This window comes from Filicampus tigris, chromosome 14 (genome assembly GCF_054856515.1).
Source record: "Filicampus tigris isolate MCC_2025a chromosome 14, RoL_Ftig_1.0, whole genome shotgun sequence".
In the NCBI taxonomy this organism is placed as follows: Eukaryota; Metazoa; Chordata; class Actinopteri; order Syngnathiformes; family Syngnathidae; genus Filicampus; species Filicampus tigris.
Genome location: NC_141230.1, coordinates 18,979,692 through 19,000,821, shown reverse-complemented (window position 1 = coordinate 19,000,821; position 21,130 = coordinate 18,979,692). Strand labels below are relative to the sequence as shown.

Here is a 21,130-nt window from a genome sequence, read left to right as displayed (position 1 = left end):
TCATATACGGTATGTGACCATTGTCAGACGTGTTACTGGCGGTCATTTCAACACGTACCTTTTCAAAACCAGATATTACATTTTGATCTCAGGCTGAAGTCTCTGAGTTGGGCTGAAAAACGTTCATTTCAGCTCAACACAGTGCTGTCTGGAATAGTAAATCAAGCATTTTGTGTCTTTTTCCGTCTGGCACCGTCTGAAACAAGACAAGCTGTGTTTCGCTCATTCCATTTCACAAAAAGTCATCATCTGTCAACATTTCAGTGGAGTGAAATATTTCTCTCGCCATATTTTAGGTACTGTGTGCTAGTTGCAATGAGGTTCTACCTAATGTAAGGAATGCTATGTTTCTATTGTTTTAGAAATCCTTCAACTTAATTGGACTTTCACCACCCAATGTGTACTGTAAAGTTATAACCGAGAACCGAGCCTTTTAGCTATCCTGCCATCAAAAGGTACGAAGTTTGTATCATGTCAACCTTGAGCAGACATTTTCACCGCAGGGTATGTAGGCGGGACGTCGTCTGCTACCCTAAGCATTGTGACATCATACCGTACCCGCGTGTAATTATGCCCGTGAATCATACAAGTTTCCTGACATGATGATGACACTTGTTAAGAAACACTGCTATGAACTCTCCTGCTTTGTGTTTTCTTCCCTTTCACATTTTCATTCAGTTCTCTTGTCGGCTAATGAATAGACAGCAGTGAACCGACGCTATTTGTGGGGGGGATAAGGACCAAGCTCAATAATTGATGCTGCCCGTAAAAAGGTGTAAGTGAGTAAAGATGCCACAAGATGGCGACAAAGCATTTAAAACAGAGGTTACCATAAAGCACCAACACCATTCATCGAGCATGTACACAATCATTAACCCACGTCACATAAACAACCGAATTCATTTGTGAAACTATTCAACACAAATAAACCAGCTAGCTAGCTACTGGCCTAAATGACACCCTCGCACAAACTGTCGCACAATCAAGTGTTTCCAGGAGCACAAACAATAAGTCATTAGTAGCAGAATCAGGGTTAGGGTCTTGGCTAATTTTGGGTTGCATTATCTTGACACTTAAAATACATATCATACCGGACTGAACTGAATTTTGCTACCCTCAGATGTGTCCTAAAACCACCTCTATTGTAAGAGCTAGCCACATGTTTGTTGTTTGAAGCGTGCATCCTGTGCTCGTCGTTGTGTAAACCGAACGTGAACTTCAAACATATGGTTTCGATTATCCCAACAGTACACCCTGCTGTTCCTTGATGAAATGCACTCGGAACGTGTGTAGTTTTTTTGTTTTTTTTTTTTTTTTTTTCCTCCCAATGTGATCTCACTCTAATTGGAACTTTGTGACTCTTGGGTAATAGGATGTGCCTGACCATGCGTGGGATTCCAACCCAACGAAAGTGAAGCTTGGTTTTGTGTGTCGAAGACTGCCTTTAGCTCTGACCGACTGAATTTGTGTCTGTTCTGAGTGGCCTCGTGTGTACTAACAAGCAAGAAGGCAGCAGCTCTCGCCCCAAAGTTCCCTCGGGCAATGAGAATGCTGCTACTCATCGTGCGTTTCATGTTGCACATCCATAGATGGCACTGTGAGTCTAACTAAGCTGACTCTCTGCCCTTGACTCTTTCATTTCCACTCACATGGCAGTTGCCTCCCCTCCCTCGTCACCCCCCCCCCCCTCCGCTGTGGGTGATTGCAGCTCTAGTTCAAGGGGTTTGTTTTATCTGATTCCAAGGATGCTTTTTTAGAAAATGAGGAAGTGGTATTAGTTGCGGTATTAGGAAATGGTTCTCATCACCACCCTGCCTTATCTCGCTGTTACGTCTGGGTTGCATATACAGTGCAGTTATTCCATTGACAAGGGCATTTTAATTCCATGACTTTCAGAGGTTGTTTTTTTTTCCTTTTAATTGTTGCTCATCTGTCTGGACACGAGCTTGTTGTGTTTTTTTTTTTATAGCTGGCTCCTGGAGAGTTGTTCTTTTCTTGGTGTAGTATTTAGTCTAGCCTCCTTACTGAGTTTCCTGCTAGTGTAAACACCTCATCGTCAGTCCACTTCACAAATATTTGCCACCACTCAGTAAATCTTCGATGTAACATAGGGATTGAATGTCAGCTTTAAAACAGTGCAATGCAACACAAACATCCATCCATACATTTTCTTTGCTGCTTATCCTTACTAAGGTGGCAGGTTAGCTGGAGCCTCTCTCAGCTAACTTTGGGCGAGTGGTGGGGTACACCCTGAACTGGTCGCCAAGCCAGTCAGGCATCCACACTGACATTGACACATACGGACAATTCAGTCTTTAAATAACATAAGAAACGTATTTTTGGAAAGTGAGAGGAAGCCGGAATACCGGGTATTAACGTGTTATTTAGGCTAGCATGCTAACTAATATTCTAGATGCGCCTCAGGTGCTTTGTTTGTGTTGAATAATATAACCACTGAATAGTCATTTTTGTAACATGAGCTCATAATTGTGTATATGCTAGATGCATGGAGTTGTTCCTTTATGGTCCTACCCAGTTTGAGTGATTTGCTGGCATTTTGTGGCATCTATACACAATTACAGTCACCTATTTTTTGTGGGGTCAGTTATACATAGATTTTGCTATTTGTGCAAATTCCACACAGGAAGGCCAGAGCCTGGATTCAAACCCCCAACCTCAGATCTGTGAGGTGAATGTGCTAACCAGACACAAACAGTCAGTTAAAAAAGAAGGAGGAGTGAATGCTAGGACGGGGCTTTTCGATTCCATTTCTTTGGTTGACTAAAGGGAAAAATAATGTTACATGAATAAATAATATTATTTTTAATGGGATGGGAGATGTTGTAACCTCTTGTTCCAATGCCAGTGTTGTATTGAGCAGAATACTGCTGTTTTGAGGTTTTATAGACGCTAAACACTGCACTCTGTTTTTCTGCAATTTTTCAAAGACACCTTTACAAAATCATCACGAAATTCCTTCACAGTTAATTAATCAATCCATCCAGTGATCCAGACTGTTTTTACTAAGAGAACAGTGGCCTTCAACATCAACAACTGGGCTGAAGCGCGGATCAGAAGTGTTTCAGGAATACAAATATTTCTTAATGATATTTTTTTTTCACGGAGCAGCAAATTTGAAATTGTGACAATTTAGAGGCGGTCCAGATGAAGCGGTTCTTATGCCCATCACCGACGGCGTTAAGGTTGGAGCTTGCACTTTCTTGCGGTGGACTGGGATGTTCTAATTCTGTCCTGATACTAGCAAAGGGAACAGAGCAGTCATTTGACCTCAGCTGCTCGCTAATGACACGCATCAAAGCCCTGTACGACTGTCCCAGATCTACTCGCCCCTCCACACCTGCACTTGGATCCCTTCAAATGTATTCTCACAGCAATAGGAGGGCATACTTTTGTCGGGTAGCTCAAAGAAAAAAAAATCCTAGACTGTTTGTTGTTCCTCCCATCCCCAGCAGTGCATGTGTGTTCAATCGCTTCTTTAAAAAAAAAAAAAAAAGTTCGCTAAGAGGCTAATTGCTGTGGTTTCCTGTTGTCGGTTAAATTCCCAGGGCTGGCTAGCGCTGTTACAGGGAGTCTCTAGCCACGCAATTTCTGGCTTTGTCAGACAGACCAAAGCTGCTATCGACACTGTGTGTGTGTGTGTGTGTGTGGGGCTGTGTGGGTGTGTGTGTGTGTGTGTGTGTTAGTTTTTGTTAGCACCGGAGTATGGCCAAGCCAGTCCAACAGAGACACCACCACCTCTCATCCCATCTGGAACATGTTAATTCAGCAATAACCCTCTCTCCCTCTTCTCTCTCTCTCTCTCTCTCTCTCTCTCTCTCTGACGCCTCTCGTCTTGGCTTTTCTTTTTCCTCTCCCTCCTGCCCTCTTGTTCACTCCGTCGCTCTCTCGCTCTATCTCTCTATCTCTCGGTCTCTTTGGTTGACGGCGGCAGGTCCAGTGAGGAAGCCCAAGTATGTGGAGAGTCCTCGTGTACCTTCTGATGCCATTGTTTCAGTGCTAAGGAAAGTGGGCGATAACAAGGAGTCAACCCGCCATGGTGAGTTTTGCTTTTCTTACATTTATCTCTTAGGTTTGCGTTCTACTTTGGAATTAGAATGAATACAAAAGTGCGCAGACTAGTCGCGTATGCCCTCAAAGCTAAACTAGGTGCTTTTTTTGAAGGCTTATTGGTGCGGGGTCATGCGTCTCCGTGAATGCAAGAACTGTATCGGTTCCAACGTGAGTGTTCTGTGGAATTGCCACAGTGTCTGAGCCCAGTCCCGTCATGCAACCCCTAAAACAAACACAAGGGTGGCGTGTTTATTTGAAAGCGCGTGTTTGTATTACAGAGGAGTCAATTTTCCAGTGTGCGGCAGGGATGCATTGTCTCACTCAAGCACTGCGTTCTCTCAGTAATGTCATGACTTCAGTAACTAATTTCTCAGTAACCGTGCATGCGCATGTGGTTTTGCTTCCACATGTTTGTGTGAGGTAAGACTTTATGGTTACAGCGGATGGTCCAACGTTGAAGACAATTTGGAAGGTGATGCTGATGGACCTCCAAGCAACTGCAAAACAAATAAAGTAGTCCCTCCTTTATAGTGGTGGTTACGTTCCAGAATGCCTTGTGAAAAAATAGTGACCATAATATATATATATATACATATATGTATATGTATATGTATATATATATATATATATATATATATATATATATATATATATATATTAGCGATGTCACAATATCGTCAATATCGTGATATCCATTTATCCATTATCCATACCGCTTCTCCTCACAAGGGTCGCGGGCGTGCTGCAACCTATCCCAGCTGTCTTCGGGCAGTAGGCGGGGCACACCCTGAATTGGTTGCCAGCCAATCGCAGGGCACACAGAGACAAACAAACATCCGCACTCACAATCACACCTAGGGGCAATTTAGAGAGTCCAACCAACTTGCCATGCATGTTTTTGGAATGTGGAAGGAAACCAGAGAGTCCAACCAACTTGCCATGCATGTTTTTGGAATGTGGAAGGAAACCAGAGTTCCCGGAGAAAACCCACGCAGGCACGGGGACCGGAGCCGGGATCGAACCCACGACCTCTGAACTGCGAGGCGGACGTGCTAACCAGTCGAGCACCCTGCCGCCCTATCGTGATATCGCGATATTAAAATTGCCACAATATATCATCGTCGTCATGCCACGATTTCAATAGCAGCAAATCTCTTTAAAAGCCCAAGTCGTTTTCCATTTTTACTTTCATTTTGACTCTTTTCAAACTGGGATGTGTTATTACTCTGCGTATATATATATTACTCTTGACTTTTCCTAATTCTGTACATATTTCATTACCATGGTGCAATTTTATGGTATGAAACAATATAAAAGTAGTTATGAGTCATTATTCCTTTAACTACGGAGTACCAGTCAATTTGACAATCTTAGGCGCGTTATGCTCGGACGGCGGCGCCGGGTTTGTATAGCAACCGGCGGTTGCATTGAGAAACGCTGCTGGTCACCCGGATCGATTAAAAAAAAAAAAAAAAAAATCGTATTTAGTAGACTGTCATTGACATTGGAAGCTCAACTTGGAGGCTCTTCCGTATTTCTGCACGTCCTCCTCCGCGTTAACGGCGGTGTGTCTGAAGTCAGGCTTTGTTGTGATTTTCGCCAAAGGAGGCTCACATGTCTCCTGCGGGTTGTTGTCTGACGATGCAGGTAGTGTTATCGTAACGCGCGAGGCAGCATGGAAAGTGGTTGCACATGGCGCACACTCACAGAAAGTTGCAACTGTCACATGCCAGAGGACAAGGGGTGTGTCTTGACTTTCAGTTCAGAGCATTGTTTCGGCTCGGGGTGGGCTATCAGCAGATAGCGGAGGCTGGACAAATGTTACCTCATGACGGCTGCGTGGTGTTTTGCTGGCACCCTTAAGGGAGAAAAGATTTTCATTTCATGGAAATATGGAGACGTTTGATTGGAGTTTGGTAAGACATTGCACACAGTTTTTAAAATGTCCCTTTTTATTATGAATATTTAGCTTCTCTCTTTCTGGTAGTTTGTACATACTGCATGTTCATGATCCCCAAGTGTATACGTGGTGGGAATGACATTTTTAATCGTGCAACCCTTGGGGCATTTCAATTTAGAGGTTCTACTTTACCGCAAGAAAGGTCAGCAAGCTACCTGCGTCGTTTTAAAGCCGCCACCTGCAGTTGTTAAATAAGCGGACCCCCCCTCACAAAAGTAGTTTACTGCTGGGAAATTACAGCAGCAAGGTAACTTATGCTATTCTTTATGACCAATGAGGTACTATATAAAAAGCTAACGATGTTGACTTGCAAGAGCACGGCTGTAATATGAGAGCCTGTGCACAGCGATATGAGCCCATAATCACTTTTTTTTTTTTTTTTTTTTTTAAATCATTTTGTGGACCAAATTGAACATATCCTATTTTTAGATGTTTTCCACTATATCTATTATTTGGAGTAAACTCATAATAGCTCACAGTTGCGTGAGCTTCACTCACGTTTTGTCGAAAAATAGATTTGCACTCTGCTCACACAGGTCTGCTGGTTGTTCAGATGCGTAGTAATAGAGTCCCAGCTGCACAATTTCCTATTAAAGTCTTTAATCAAGGACACAGACAAAACACTTTTTTTTTTTCTTGCTTTCTTTTTTGCTAGAATGGGCTCAAGCAGTCAAACATTTCTCTCCGGATTGCTACTACCAAAGAATGACAGGTTTAGACACTGCAGATTTGTGAACAAGGTCAGTGTTGTTTGTACAAAAGCCAAAGCTTTTGAACCCTTTTTTTTTTTTTTTTTTTTAAGTTTGCAGCATTTTGTCAAACTCGAGTCCCGAAAAATCTTCGTGTAAGTTATTATTAGATCCAACAAGGAATGTCCAATGTCTTTTTGACCTCCTGTCACTCCGAGCGTTTATTGCGTGTCTCACTTTATTCCCGGCCACACTCATGTATGATTACAGCTTGCGTGTTTGAATGCATTCATTTCTTTGTGTTTCAGTCTGGTCAAGTTCCCAAGGCCAAGAAGGGGAAACATGTGTTTCGACCTACAGTGGAGTTGTCTCACTTGGTTGTTGTCTTTGAGAGGGGGTCGAGTTTCCACAGCATGCGTGCGAATGTGCTTTTTCACTTGAGGCATGCGCATTTACATTCGTTCAAATGGGTTTGTGCGTGTTCGGGTCCACAGGTGGATTTGTAACTGGCCGTCAACTGTGTTCGTACGGGTTCAGCTGTGCTCTCGCGCCGCTGTGTCCGTCAATCAAGTCCGAGCGTAAGGTCCCGTCAATCATGACGCCCCCCCACCCCCCGAAAGACGCGTTTGCGTTTTGTACTTTGCAGCTTTAAAATGACTTTTTCGGGAGATGGGAATCGGCTTTTTTTCTGCATTGAACGGATTTGCAGGTGTTTGCGTGCTGCGCCGAGGAAGCTGCGTTGGCGGTAAAGCCGCCTCGGTGTCAGCGTCGTTATATTTCAGCCGTTTGTCGCCTAATTAATGCCGGCTTGCTGTTCAGTGTTTGCACGCACTGTGATGTATAGGCTTGCGTGGATTGCATTCAGGTACGCTTTTCAAATGAAAGTGGATGTGTTTCTTTCCGTACAGTGTCGTGAAAGCAATTGCTAGGGGAATAAACATTTGCATTGGAATGCTTTCGTTCACAGTTGTGAGAGCTGTAATGATTCATTCCGTTTTGTAATACGGGATTGATATCGCTGGTGTTGAATGTGCTGTAATGACGAGTTTGTGCCCTTTTTTTTTTTTTTTTTTTTTTTTTTTAAACACAATTGCAAGATGTAATGGATGTAATACAGGTGAGCACTTGAAAAAAAAAGTGCGTACACGTTGGTTTAGTTCTTTAGTTCTGAGCTCTTCCCCTGCCGATTTTATCCGCCGCTGCGTCTCTCTCAGGAATGGATCAATACAAACAGAGCATTATCATATTTTTTGAAACACGTCTTTGTATCGGATCACCTTGATGCCGGGCCTCATGAATGTTGGGTTTATTAGATGTAAGGAAACAAGATGGCAACTGTTGCTAAGCTTTTTGTTGCGACCTGCGCGGTCGAAGATGGAGAATGCCGGGAGAAAATGCGGTCATCTACAGAACATCCGTGCATTCCTGATTACACCACCAAAATCATGCATTCTTCTGATCATGTGCGCTTGTTTAATTGACTGATTCGCATTCCTTCACATTGATGGATTTTCCTTTTTCTGTTTTGGAATGAACCTGGGGCTCAGTTTATCATTCATAAAAGACTTCACAGTTGTCAAATCGTCATCCATTGTTGCTTCTTGGAAGTAATAATCAGCCTTAATGCCGCATCTAGCATTTCTGGAGTGAATTATGTGTATTTATAGCAGCGTAGATTAATGGGCTGTAATGTCTTTTGGGCTTTTTGGGTAGTGATAATTCAATGTCTTGCCGTGGCCTTGTAGGTTATTCGTTGATATTAATTCATGTCTGATAGTTGGGCGGCATGTTTTCTCACTTTGTGAAAGTTCACTAATCTGTGTTGCTCATTTCAGGGGACCAAACACCACTTACATGCCTAATGAAGTGGTATTTGTCTCTGGTCGGTCCTCACTAGCCGATTAATCAGCTGCTCGATTTACGATCGATTTTTTGGGGGTGCCAATTTTTCCTTTTTTTTTTTTTTTTTTTACACCTTAGTATATTACAACATAAGACAAACGTAATGACATTCAGTGAAAACAATTGGGCCGATTTTTGCCGATTTTTGTCTCTGTTATAATAAAATAATGCAACTACTAAACGACAAAGTATCGTAAAACAGTCAAGTGTTCCGCCCGTAATTCATATCTTTATTGTTGCAAGTATTAAGGGACCAAAGAGGAAGTTATTTTATTCATGAAATACTGTATGTGTTTAATTAACCGGTCAATTATTCGGTTATAGGAATTATATTCTTCCAAATATCTGAATCGGCATCAGCCTCAAAAAAAATCCACGTTGGTCGAGCCACAGTTCTCACTGGCGTCAGGTCTCAGACACATTTTTTTCTAACATGAGAGTTTTGCAGTAATGGTTTCAGGTGGCTCATCACTTGGTGCCTTTAAACTCAAACGAGGAGGCAGGATGCATGTTCTCATCGAGGGTTCATTAAAGCGGCCCCACTCCAGCGTTAGTGAAACTCCAGCTGCTAATGAGCGCCGGCTGGATTGCATTCTCAGCAGGGAGAGTGCCCGAGACAGCTCTGAGGTGCTCGTGTATTCCCGCTTTCCTCCCCTTTTTATCCTCCATCCTTCTTCAGTCTCCCGTCACTGCACCGCAAGACCGCTATTTCACACCTGCTCGTAAACCTTGCTTTGTTTTTGTGTTTTCTCTCTCACACCTTCCATATACTTACTAGAAAACTAAAACCATTCGTTGCGTTCCTTTTTTTTTTTTTTTTTTTTCCCCCCCCCCATCGCCTAAGAAATGCCCAAATCTAGACAGACGGAATTAGATAATATATATGTTGTTCTACCGAGTCTAGACAGTCATCTTTCATGCTGTATTGTGTTGTGGAAGCGCCATAAAGGAGAGAGATTGCCTCTATATCCACTAAATTCACTTTTGATTCAACTTTTATTGCCAAATGTCTACATTTCATTGTGGCAAGGCAGAGAAGCAGAGGTTGAAATGTGCTGAATGTGCCCGATGTAGCCATGTGGGCACTCACACGGGGTCAGTTAATAACTGGGATTCATCAAGACGTGAGGAGTTAATTAGAGCCTTTAGAGGCAATCATAGCAGGCTGATGTTTCATTAAACTTGGGGAACGGTTGAGCATCGGACCATTTTCTGGAAGATGGAGCCATCCCATCCCAAAGTCTGCATAATGTTAATGTCGCCACTCTGCTGAACAGAATCCATAAAGAGACGCGAAGACTTCCTCTGTCCTTGTTGAGGGTGCGGCGGCGGCGCTTTCATTACTGCCGTCGGTGGTCACTTTTATTACACTCGTATATTAATCTGATGTATTTACAAGGCCTTGGCACTCTACACTTTTGTTTATAGAACAATGGTAGCGCTAATGGTAATGCTCTAGAGGTAGATCCTATAGGAGATCATGTGCTTGGAATTGTTCAATCACTTCACAAAACGTAGCAGTTTGGAAAATAGTGAACAATTCTACAAAGAAAAAAAACGTGATTCCAGCTGTTTAATGCCACTCCCAGTTGACGATTAGAGTCAAAATAAACATCCAACAAAGAGAATTATGTGGTGGGTATTTATAACAACCACAGCTTTGCCTTAGGAAAGTCTCTTTAGCTTAATGCTAACAAAGGCCAATGACAGAAAAGATAACAGATGAGACGACTACACTGACAGGCATATACAGTATTCTTTATTCTCTAAGAAATGTTAATAAAATTGCGACATATGACTGAGTCACTTACAGAAGTGGAAAAAGATGGTTAAAAAAAAAAAAAAGCCTGGTTAGCTTAGTGTGCTGTTTCCCAAGTTCGTGTAAGATCATTTCTTGTGGCTGAAATTGCCAAAAATGTATGTTATTTGATAAATTATGTAATTCAATATTGTTTTGGTTGAAATAATATTGTTGGGTAATGTCTGAGGGAACGCGTTCCTATTTGAGTCATATGAAGAGTACTTCTTTAAATACAATTGCTGGTTACTTACCCTGTAGGCCAGTCCATTCAAATGTTTGAATATGCACGGTTGTTACCCTCAGTTTAGTTTTTCAAATTTCAAGAACCATCTACTTTACCAAGCTGACAAGTTATTGAACATAAACAGGTTGGCAACTCAATTGAAGCTTTTCTGCCCAAGGGGACTTCCATGCCAGCGTTGCATGTGCGAATCTCGTCTGAATGACTTTTTAATTGATGGAATTTTCTGCCACTATTCCGCCACCGGACAGGCTCGCATTTAATCAGATTTACTGCCAGCGGCATGTTCAAGAAGAAGGAGAAGGAGAAGATGGAGGGTTTAAGAAGAAGGAGCAAATGAAGGCGAAAAGTGGGGAGAGTTGATGATGGAGAGCAGCGTAATAAGCTTGTGTACTTTGGACGCCTGCCTCCGTCTCTCTCTCTAACTTATTTGCATTGGCTCTCCTCCTGACTCTTTATAAAGCGACAGTACGGAATATATACAGATTTTTCACCCCCAAGATCTACAAAAAACATCTGTTTTAATGACATGATTTGCAGACATTTTTGCACTCAACAAGCAGTCGCACAAAGCGACTCCGTTAAAGTAAAAAGACGATAACAATAAGAAGAATAGTAATGATTCAGTTGACTTGTCGCAGTTTTCATTTTATAGTTGTCAAAACAACAGTCTTGTATTCCTTTTATTTGATGCTGTAGTCGACACACCGAGGTAACATGACATCTGTAGTCCGTCTTGGATACCCACCAGACTCGACATTCTTCCTTGTCTCTTATTTCTTCTTCATCTCTTATTTATGTGTTCCTTTTAATGAGTGCCCCCTAGTGTTCTGACCGAGACAACACATAATGGATGTGCCGTGTGTTCAAGGCCCCGTTGAAGGCCCCGTTGAAGTGAAGTGTATGGCAAGACTGTTACAAAAACATGCAATGGGTGCCTGCGGACACCGTGTTGGTGACCATTGCTCTGATCAGTGTTATGTTGGAGTGAAACTCATGCCTTGCTCAAGAGTTATTGAACAATATTTGACACATTTTCATCACAGTTGCAAGTTGTATTTGCATTATCAAGTATCGGCGAGTTCTTAAATATAAGTACTAGGGATGTAACGATGAATCGAAAATAGATTTAAAATCGATCCGCCCCGATTAATCGAAAAATCGATTAACTTCATCTAGAAAATGATGTCTTGAAACGTTTTTTTTCATTCCAGATGCATCAAATGATGCTTTTGCGCCAAATATCAATGCGTATTGTGTTTGTGGATGGCTGCAGAACTACACTAGTGCACAGAGACAAGCATGGTAGCAGTTTTTTAAAAATCGAATCGAATAGAAAATCCGAACTGAAAATCGAATCGGGGCTTGAGTGAATCGCTACATCCCTAGTAAGTACTTTTACTCGTAAGGTCTCAAAAAAGTGCACCCGCTGAAATGTTTGGTATTACATTCATGGTTGATTTAATGTTGGATTTGCGTGACAGTGAAAAGAAATTAGATTCGGGTAATATTACTGGTTCATTCTGCCTCACAGTTCTGGGGTCAGCTTGTGGAGATTGGCGGGTCCACAGTCGACGCTCTATTTTGGAAATGCATTAGGTGTACCATCAAGCTGGTTTCGAAACTATTATTTTCGGGGCAAATAGCTTGAAATAGCAGTGGGGGAAACGCACACACACAAACAGTTTGCTGTGTTACAGCAAACCTATGTCCACTCATTGATATTCAGAGGTTCTATGCGTGAGCGCTGTAAACAAGCAGAAAGCCCTGGAAAGCAAACACACACACACACAGTTACCGTCACGCATAGACTCCAGTGCTTGTCCTCCCTCTCAGGGTGTGCAGCACCTAATCAGCAGCTGGATGGTGCAGAGCACAGCATTTGGCAGCGGCACTCACGGGAGCGTGGCAGGCAGAGTGTCCCGGTGAGAGTCGTGCTAACATTGAGTCTCTCTCTATCTTTTTCTCTCTCTCTCTCTCTCTCTCTCTTTTTTCTCTTTCTCTTTCTCTCTCTCTCTCTCTCTCTCTGTCTCTCTCTCACCCCTCGTTCTGTAGAGCGGCAAGTGGAGAAACAGCCAAGCTCCTCCCCCTCCCCCGCCACCCAGGAACTGATGACAAGGCTGGGCTTCTTACTGGGAGAAGGCATCCCGGGTTCGGCGCGCATACCTATGGATGACAAGAATGAAAAGAAGGTATTTGGTTTTTTTCTCCAACTCCTCCCCGCTGGTTCGAGCAGCAGCTGCGTCCGCTGCTGCGGCGCAGGGATAGATAGACAGATAGAATGCGAGAGATGCAGAGCGAGTGAAAAAGAGGGTGACAGAGGAGGAGAGAGGACTTGTGGCAGTGGTTTTTCTGAGGATTTTTTTTTTTTTTGGGCCACTTCATTCCTTTTAACCCCGCTTTGTATTATCTTTTGATGGGAATGTAAGTGGCTCCTCTTGACTTTTGTCCGCTCCAGCAAACAAATGTTTGAGATTGCTGCATATAGATTTATTTCAGTCCCGGCTTTTTAGTGTTCTGCGTGTGTCAGTAACTTGAGTGCTGTCCCAGGGGGCTCTTGAGTATGCAACAACAGTGTCTCAGCCCGAGTCCAGAAATAGAGTTACGTTGGTGGTCATGAGCTTCAGTTTGTTTGGCTTCGCTAATTAAGAGTTGTGTGAGAAGCAAAGTCCAGCATGATACTCCCTGTTTGGTGTCTTTAGCAACGGTGCGGACAATATTTGAAGCGGGAAAGAGCTTTACAGAAGTCATGTGTCAACTTTTTGGGCAAAAACTAAGAGTCGGCGGAGATTTTGAAAATGTAACCGACAGATTGTCTGTTGAAGAAACATAGAAACTCTAAGCGACCAGCGAGAGCGTCGTATTTTTTAAAACAGCGCCGAGACTTTTTAACAGGTAAAGTAGTAACTTGAGATGCGACTAATTCATTTGTTACAGCCTCCCCAAAAGTAGGTCTCTGTAATAATTTAAAAAATATAACATTATAAGCATATGACATTATGCTGTGTACGCCTTAGCCACCTGGTGGCAGTACGGAGACATTCAATCCTCAGTAAGCTGCAGTAGTAGCAGTCATTTTTCACCGAGGATAAAGAATATATGCCTGTGAGTGTTCTTTTATTCCCTTCTACACGTGCCAAGCCAACATTTGGGTACTAATATCTGTTGCTTATAGTGTTATAACACTGCGACACAAATGCTATTCATCGGCCCGTCTGCGGCGTTTGGCATTGTTCGTTAGCTTTATGCTAAACAGACTTGTTTGCCAAAAGCAAAGCCGTGTGGTTGGTTGAAATATACAGCATGTAATCCTCTGTTCCGATGATTAGTTTAACAATCAAGTTGGACTCAGAGTGGCAGTGACTGCTGCTACGTTTGAACAGACCTTGACTCACAAACTGAATGGTTTGAGCAGCAGTACTTGATTGCAACCAGCGAGAGGTTGGTCCCGTCTCGACTAGTTGACGTCAAGAGAAGGGAGGTTGAGTTGAATCCACGCTTGAAAAAAAAACGTGTTGGGACTTGTTTGATCGTTGAGCGGGTCATTCGAAAGATCAAACTTTCATGAAACGTACGACGTACAGCAATAGCTGCGGAAAAATAGAACGGTCATTGTTTGTGGTGTGTCTTTTGAAGGTGTATTACTTTATCATCTTATCTACTTGACATGCTACGTTGCATGTTTTTAAAAAAAATGGCACTTGGTCTAAAAAGCGTGAGACGCACCGATCGAAGGTACCAAAGCTACCCGCAAACGCAATTCTTCCCCTTTCAGATTAGGTTGAGAAATCAATGTCGTGTTGTGCCAGCAAGCGGCCAGGCCAAAGTCAGCTGCGATCGGCTCCGGCTCACCCGCGACCTTTATGAGGACAAGCGCGACCGAAAATGGATGGACGGATGCGGAAGGTTGCGCAATTCCAAATGTGTTTGCGGCGAGGACGCCCCTCCCGAGCATCGAGTGTTTTGCGTCGATTTAGAATACTTGTCAAAGGCAACGGTTGAACTGGATAACCCGCACGGATTCAGATTGTTATGGTTGTCATGCAGCTGCTGTACGGTTGTCACACACGCACAGTGGCCCGGGCAACGTGCCATTTGTCCTACAAAGCAGATATTTTTCCAAACGCGAAGTTCTCGCAGGCTGTATTTTGCTTCACCCAGGCACACGAGTGCGTCGTCCTTTGTCGAGCGGTTTGTGTGTTCTTGCATGATCTCAATCAGTAATGAACTTCATTATTCACCGTTATTATCATTCGCCACTCATCATGTCCTCAATTTAGCTTCCAAATTGGGTTTTGACTGACAGTGCTTATTAGTTGAGCTTTAGCAGCTGTGGAATGATTCACCAAAACCTTGATTGGTTTTATATTTTTGTCTCCCACCAGTGGAACTTGCAGGGTGGGGCTTTGGGGGGGGGGGATGCATTTGTATCTGCTCAAGCGATGTTCTCTCATCTCAAAGTTTTATTTGGATCATGTTCAGGTTTTGTGTGGTTGTAACAGATTTCCATATGGGGCCCAAAAATGTTAACTCTTTCTAGTGTTGATGAAAATGTGAAGGGTTACTTTTTTATTTTCCCCTCAAAGTCCTGATGTATAAGTAACTGCGACACTTTTTGATTGGATGTATTCATCGCCTAGGAGTGCTTTTTCATACAAATATTTCGGTTCATCCCGTGGTAGCGCAACTCCATGTTTTTAGCAGCAAAGCACTGAGCAACTTTTCCCTTCTACAGCTGTATTGTTTTAACGGGACTTTTCGTCTGTCGTAAAATATCTCCACCCTCTCTCCGTATACTGTATAAGTGCCGCCCCGTTCATTTTCTTCTGCACCAAATCGTATGCTGCATCCTCCACTGCTGCTTGGGGCTGCATATACTCAGTCACCAAAAGTTTTAGTTATGGGTTAGCCCTGTCTCAAAGCTGCATGCGAAGCTTTTTTCTTTCAATTTTTTTTATCTATTAATGCTGCAGTTCCTCTTTCCGTCTCACATCTCCACTCACCTGCTCGCCTTGAGTCAACAGATCATATTTGGGGTGATGACTCTGTTAACACTTAGCCCATCTTGCTCCACAAAGTTGGGCAATTTGTGGGGACGCTTGGGCGTTTGTAAAAAAAAAATGCTCCGATACGTCATCGCCCCTTGTAAGTGAATTTGTTGAACACGTTCCCTTTCTCTCCTCCCCAGTGCTCCGTGACAAACCAGGGTATCAGCCCCTGCTCCACGCTGACCAGCAGCACCGCGTCACCCTGCACGGACAGCCCGTGTTCCACACTCAACAGCACCGCAAGCCGACCCCCACTCAGCCGCGCCAGCCCGTGCGGGACCATCACCAGCCCGAGCTCCACACTGGAGAGTAAGGACAGCGGAATCATAGGTGAGAGAAGCTCCATTTGTTCGATATTAGACCGCGAGAGCCATGAAATTCATGAAACTCGCTCAGAAGACAGACTGGAAGAAAAAAAATAAATGGTTCCTTACATAGCAATAAGCAATGACAGCAAAGTCTTCCTTGTCATTGATTTGTGTTGCAGATTTCAAACTAATCATTTCAGGCGGTCGCTTGCCCTTTCTCTCTTATTTTCATGCAGTGCAAGTGCATCCACAGAGATGTTACTTGTGTTTATCAGTCTGCTTTCAGTCCGCTCCGTTGGCGTTTCATTGATTTTGAAAGTACATGTTGATTATTAAGGTGGATGAATCACGAGCAAACTTGAGGCCCACGTGACTGGGATGCCTAGTACCCGCCTAACTAAGCTCAACGGAACAAAGGGCGCGATGGTCCGGCAGAACAAACAAAGCCATACGGCATAACACGACCGTTTGGATTTTCAATACTTGGCGGCGTCGACACAGTCTTCAAAGAGCACAATTAGCATGAGTCTGTCATCCTGTCTCCCCTGAGCAATTCATAGCAGGCTGATAAATAATTTATGGAGACCGCCATATAATGCACACCAGTCATGGCAACTGGCCAGGAGGAGACATGCTGTCGGGTAACATTTATAGTGTGTGTGCATGGAGCTTCTTCATCTTTTTGCAAAATCTTGTGAGAGGATTTTTATGACATTTATGAACAACATCCTATTCATCTCCATAACGCGAGCAGAACATGGGGGGGGGGGGGCGAAAAAACAAAACAAAGGTAGGTTGTTTCCAGTCGTCAGATTTTTGATTCTGCCGATTACCGGTTCTTACCCTTTTGATGCTTTACTCAGACTCTGAATTTCAGAACATTAATCCGACTTTAGTATGTTAAAGCTCCTTGGTGGAATTAGAGACTTTGAAGTATACCGTCATTTTGGTCCTTTTTTTTTTTTTTTTTATTGATTAAAGTACAAGAGAGACGATCAACTCGAGCTGACAAGCCAGTGGGAGCGGTGATGTGGTCGTAGTTTTCCCGGCCCAGCAAATACAAAATCTACAAATCCGAAATGAATGTTCCACTTTGTTAGCGTAAAAACCAACATGTTGCACGTTCACAAAATCTTTCCCTCCATCTGTCTGATCCTAGCCACCATCACCAGTTCCTCAGAGAATGACGATCGCAGCGGCTCGAGCTTGGAGTGGAGCAAGGATGGCAGCCTGAGAGGCAACGGTCGCCATGGCCTGGCGCAGACTATGCGGGCTGACACCTGCTCCCCTGTGGAGGAGGAAGACTCCAACGGTGCTTCGGCCACGCCGGCCGATAACGCGACCAGGACAGAGCAGCAGCATGGCAGCGCGGCAGCGGCAGCGGGACCTCCGCAAGCATCCTGCCACACGTCTGAGGTTCCGAATCAATACGTTCAACAAGCATCCTCTCTTCTGATGATGCCCAGGCCCAACTCTGTTGCAGGTAAAACGCTCTCCACTTTTCTCATTTGGAGCCACCATCAAATGTATGACTTCCCACCAAATGTTACGGTTGAGTTCAGTTCGCTACAATACGGTTGAGATCAGTAAATCTCCATCAGGATGGTGATGCCAGCCATGTTTGTAGTCTGACAACATAGCCGCGTGACGGCGAGTTACTTGCCAATAAATTCAACAAAGAAGATATAGCTGTCATAAATCCATCCCTCTGTCATAATTAAGCGCAAGCCCCTTCCACTTGTATGTTCTGTTGAAACATCGACATGACGATTCTTTGTCTCTTGCCTAATCATCCGAGAATGTCGAGTGAACAACGTCCAATATTGCGTTACACTTCACGGTGAACCGTTTTTTTTTTTTTTTTTAGCCCTTCCTCCAGATTCAAACTTATTAAATCACACTTAAAGCGGAAGTCAACACAAACATATTTTTTTTCAAGAATATGTTCCCAGCAGGCCCACTAGTTGAAATACGGCATTCTGATTAATATTGCGTTTGTGGAATAAGTGTTAATCCACTCGTTTTAGCCATCTCTGGGGGCGGCCATTTTGTCGTCTGTCGACTGAAAATGACATCACAACTGCCCACTACGACCAATCGCGGCTGACCTGTTTTCTGAATCTGTCGACAGAAGAAAAAAATGGCCCCCCCAGAGATGGCTAAAAAAGAGTGAATTAACATTTATTCCACACACGCAATATTTATCAGAGTGCCCTGTTTCAACTAGTGGGCAGGCATAGAACATATTCGTGAAAAAAAAAGTTTGCGTTGACTCCCGCTTTAAGAGCAACAAAAACAAAATCCACTTAAAAAGCATTTGGGCTGAAATGTAGACGTCTCAATGGCCTCAAATGGTGATATTGACTCTGTATCGATACACTGAAGGGCTGTTTGTCATCTTTTATGTTGATGAACGCGCGCAATTCTAAATTCAGATTTGTATACTGTAATGACCCACATGAACCCATCGCTTAAAAAACAGCAATATTGCAGGGGCGTGAACGATGAACCACAATGTAGCGGGTGCTCGCTGCATAATAGACGCGCCCATAACGGAAACATACCGCTTGGTTAAAACGATATGCCCGACATGAGACCCAGTAGCCTAATAACCTTGCTCATGTTGGCAGCGAAGCCGCGCTGGTCTCGTGGGTGCGTTCAAGCGTAGCTGCGATATGACAAGTGGCTGAAACGGAAGTACGTCGCAACGTCTTGTGTCGGCAGAGGCGACAGGACAGAAAAAGCAGACGTGCAGATGTTAAGGCAATGAGGAGGTCGCGGTATAGGCCGCTAGTGCAATATAAGGATTATGCATCTGTCGTGTGTTGTTCCTTGACTGACTTTGCAAGCCACTGTGTGACTGATCTGTTCTGCATTCCAGCCTCGGAACGGTCCCTTTTACGGCCGAGTGCTCCATATCCACACAGCTGTGACAGTTGATATTCCTCGCTACCGCCCTTGCGCCTCACTCTCACCCGTCTTCAGTCACCGGTGGTCTCTCCTGCCGCTCCCCTCTATTTTTGTTGTTGCTGCGTTTGACCTTGGGGTTTTGTTTGCTTTTTTTTTTTTTTTTTTTTTTTACCCCATTTTAAAAAGCCCCAACTCATGTATGGATATCTGGAGCCCGTAGAGATCAAGTGGTCCGAGGCGGTCGTGGTTTAGCTTAGCGTCAAAAGAGAAGGGGCAGTCCAGCCGTGGCCACCCTCTGAGAAGTTATTCTGTCTTGACTGTAGAATAATTGTTTGATTCTGTAAGTAAGTGAATTATGGGACTGCTGCAGGCTAGTCTGCAGCCCTACATAAAATATCACACTGGTCATCTTAATCCACACGAGGAACCGGCTGCACATGCTAAATATGACAGCAGGCCGCCCGAGGCGCCAGTGAAAAGTTAGACTCAAAAAAATAACATACATTTCCTGGAAACGCAGCCTTTATTCGGTGGACCTTTTGCACACGTTTTTTTTTTTTGCAGCATATTTTGTTCCGCGTATCACTGTGTGAATCTGCGCCCACGTCGCAATTATAAGGTTGTCCTTGACTCACTTTTGTTTGTGGTCCCAAGAGTCCTGAACCTTTTTACATGTCTTCTTGACATTAATAAGAACGGCGCGGACACATACAAGCTCGTAAAACGAGCAGGCCGGGAAACGTCCGACTGCTCACGTGTGTGGCTCTGAGTGTGTGTGTGCGGAGAGTTTATGGGCTGATGTCATAGTTATGCAGCATTGCCCTCTGGGGTACCTTCAAAATTCACACCTCGAATTTTACGCTGTGTGACAAAGCCCTTAGGGAGGAAATCAAGGACATGGGAAGACGGCTTCATTTCAACACAATTACTATCTGCTGTATTAAGTTTCTGTTGGGAAAATTTGGAGTTATTATTGAGCATTTTTATCGTAAAGCAATGCGCTCACAAGGTGACAGAATGCGGCTCGGTCTTTTCCGTTATAAAAAAAAAAAAAAAGCGTTATTCTACACGCACGTTTGCCCAAACTACACACCACATACATACATCGTCTTTGTTACACCGTCCAGGAATTTAGAGAAGAGCTTCCGCGAATATGAAGGTATAAAATCGGTATTCTTTCCGATCTTGCGGTTACGTAGATGTATTATCATTATGCTAATAAACAATAGCATTACCCCCCCAAAAATCTAATTACTTGAGTTCAGTTCATGAAATGCATACCGAGCTCAAGACATCATCGATCATGTCCCAAGTTGAACTTTGAGGCATACCGTTCCCAGAAGGTTTTTTTTTTTTTTGTCCTTGTGCAGTTGTGCAGACAGTTTTATGAATTTTTATCATCGGTGATCATGCTGAGCATGATGAAACACTTTCATTTCCACTCGGTAAGTGCCAGCACCTGTGGTCTCTGGTCTCAATCCTCACATCTCGCCTTCTGCCTGGCAGAACCTATTCACTCGATTAGATTATCCGTTTGAGAAGAACAATCTTGGAGTCGTGTGTTGCGGAAGAAATCAGGCGTTTCGATTGACAAAACCTGCGATAAATACTTGAAGACAAAGTAATTTACGCAGTTGATTATCTTTGTAAAGAGGTCGGTTAATCCGACATGGAGACCCGCAGCAACTCAAATACTGTTTCTGGCCAAGAGGGGGTTTCAAACACTTAGTTTTATCCCGTCCTACATGTAAATGGTTCAGACCATTACACATAATGCAGGAAGACACAGGCAATTGATTAGACAGAAAACAGCATGATAAGATTCGGGGGTGGGCGGGGTCTCAAGGGGGAAAGTTTCACACCTCCACCTTTCGCTGTTGTTCATGATCAGACTAACTGGAGTTGCTCTTGAATAATCGAATTAGTCCCAAGTATTGTAATTCACTATTGAAGGTACGGGAACAGGCTGAACTGGGTTCTAATATAAAATTTTCTCTACACTTGATTCCTTGGATCACTAAAATATAGCCATGGTCGTCATAAACTGCGTCTGTAGAACTAACGCAAAATTTCAAATATTCCGGACACCTTCTGAGCAATTTCGCTAAAGCCATTTATCCGGTATTGTTTGCGGAACGAAACTTCACTAGTGTGTAAAATCTGCATGCCCAAAAGCTGTCTTGCAGAGGATTATGACTTG

General features: G+C 43.5%; 1 protein-coding gene across 3 annotated transcripts in view; it reads left to right on the top strand.

Annotated features, from left to right (window-relative positions):
- The window catches only part of tanc1b (tetratricopeptide repeat, ankyrin repeat and coiled-coil containing 1b), an 85,905-nt gene that overhangs the window by 32,115 nt on the left and 32,660 nt on the right, over positions 1-21,130 (top strand). For 2 of the 3 annotated variants that reach the window (XM_086052167.1, XM_086052166.1), the window contains exons 4-7: positions 3,953-4,057; positions 12,720-12,856; positions 15,853-16,042; positions 17,180-17,503. In XM_086052167.1, the coding sequence (XP_085908293.1) occupies positions 3,953-4,057; positions 12,720-12,856; positions 15,853-16,042; positions 17,180-17,503 (756 nt within the window). The remainder of the gene's footprint in view (positions 1-3,952; positions 4,058-12,719; positions 12,857-15,852; positions 16,043-17,179; positions 17,504-21,130) is intronic. The other variant, XM_086052168.1, reaches the window with a different exon arrangement.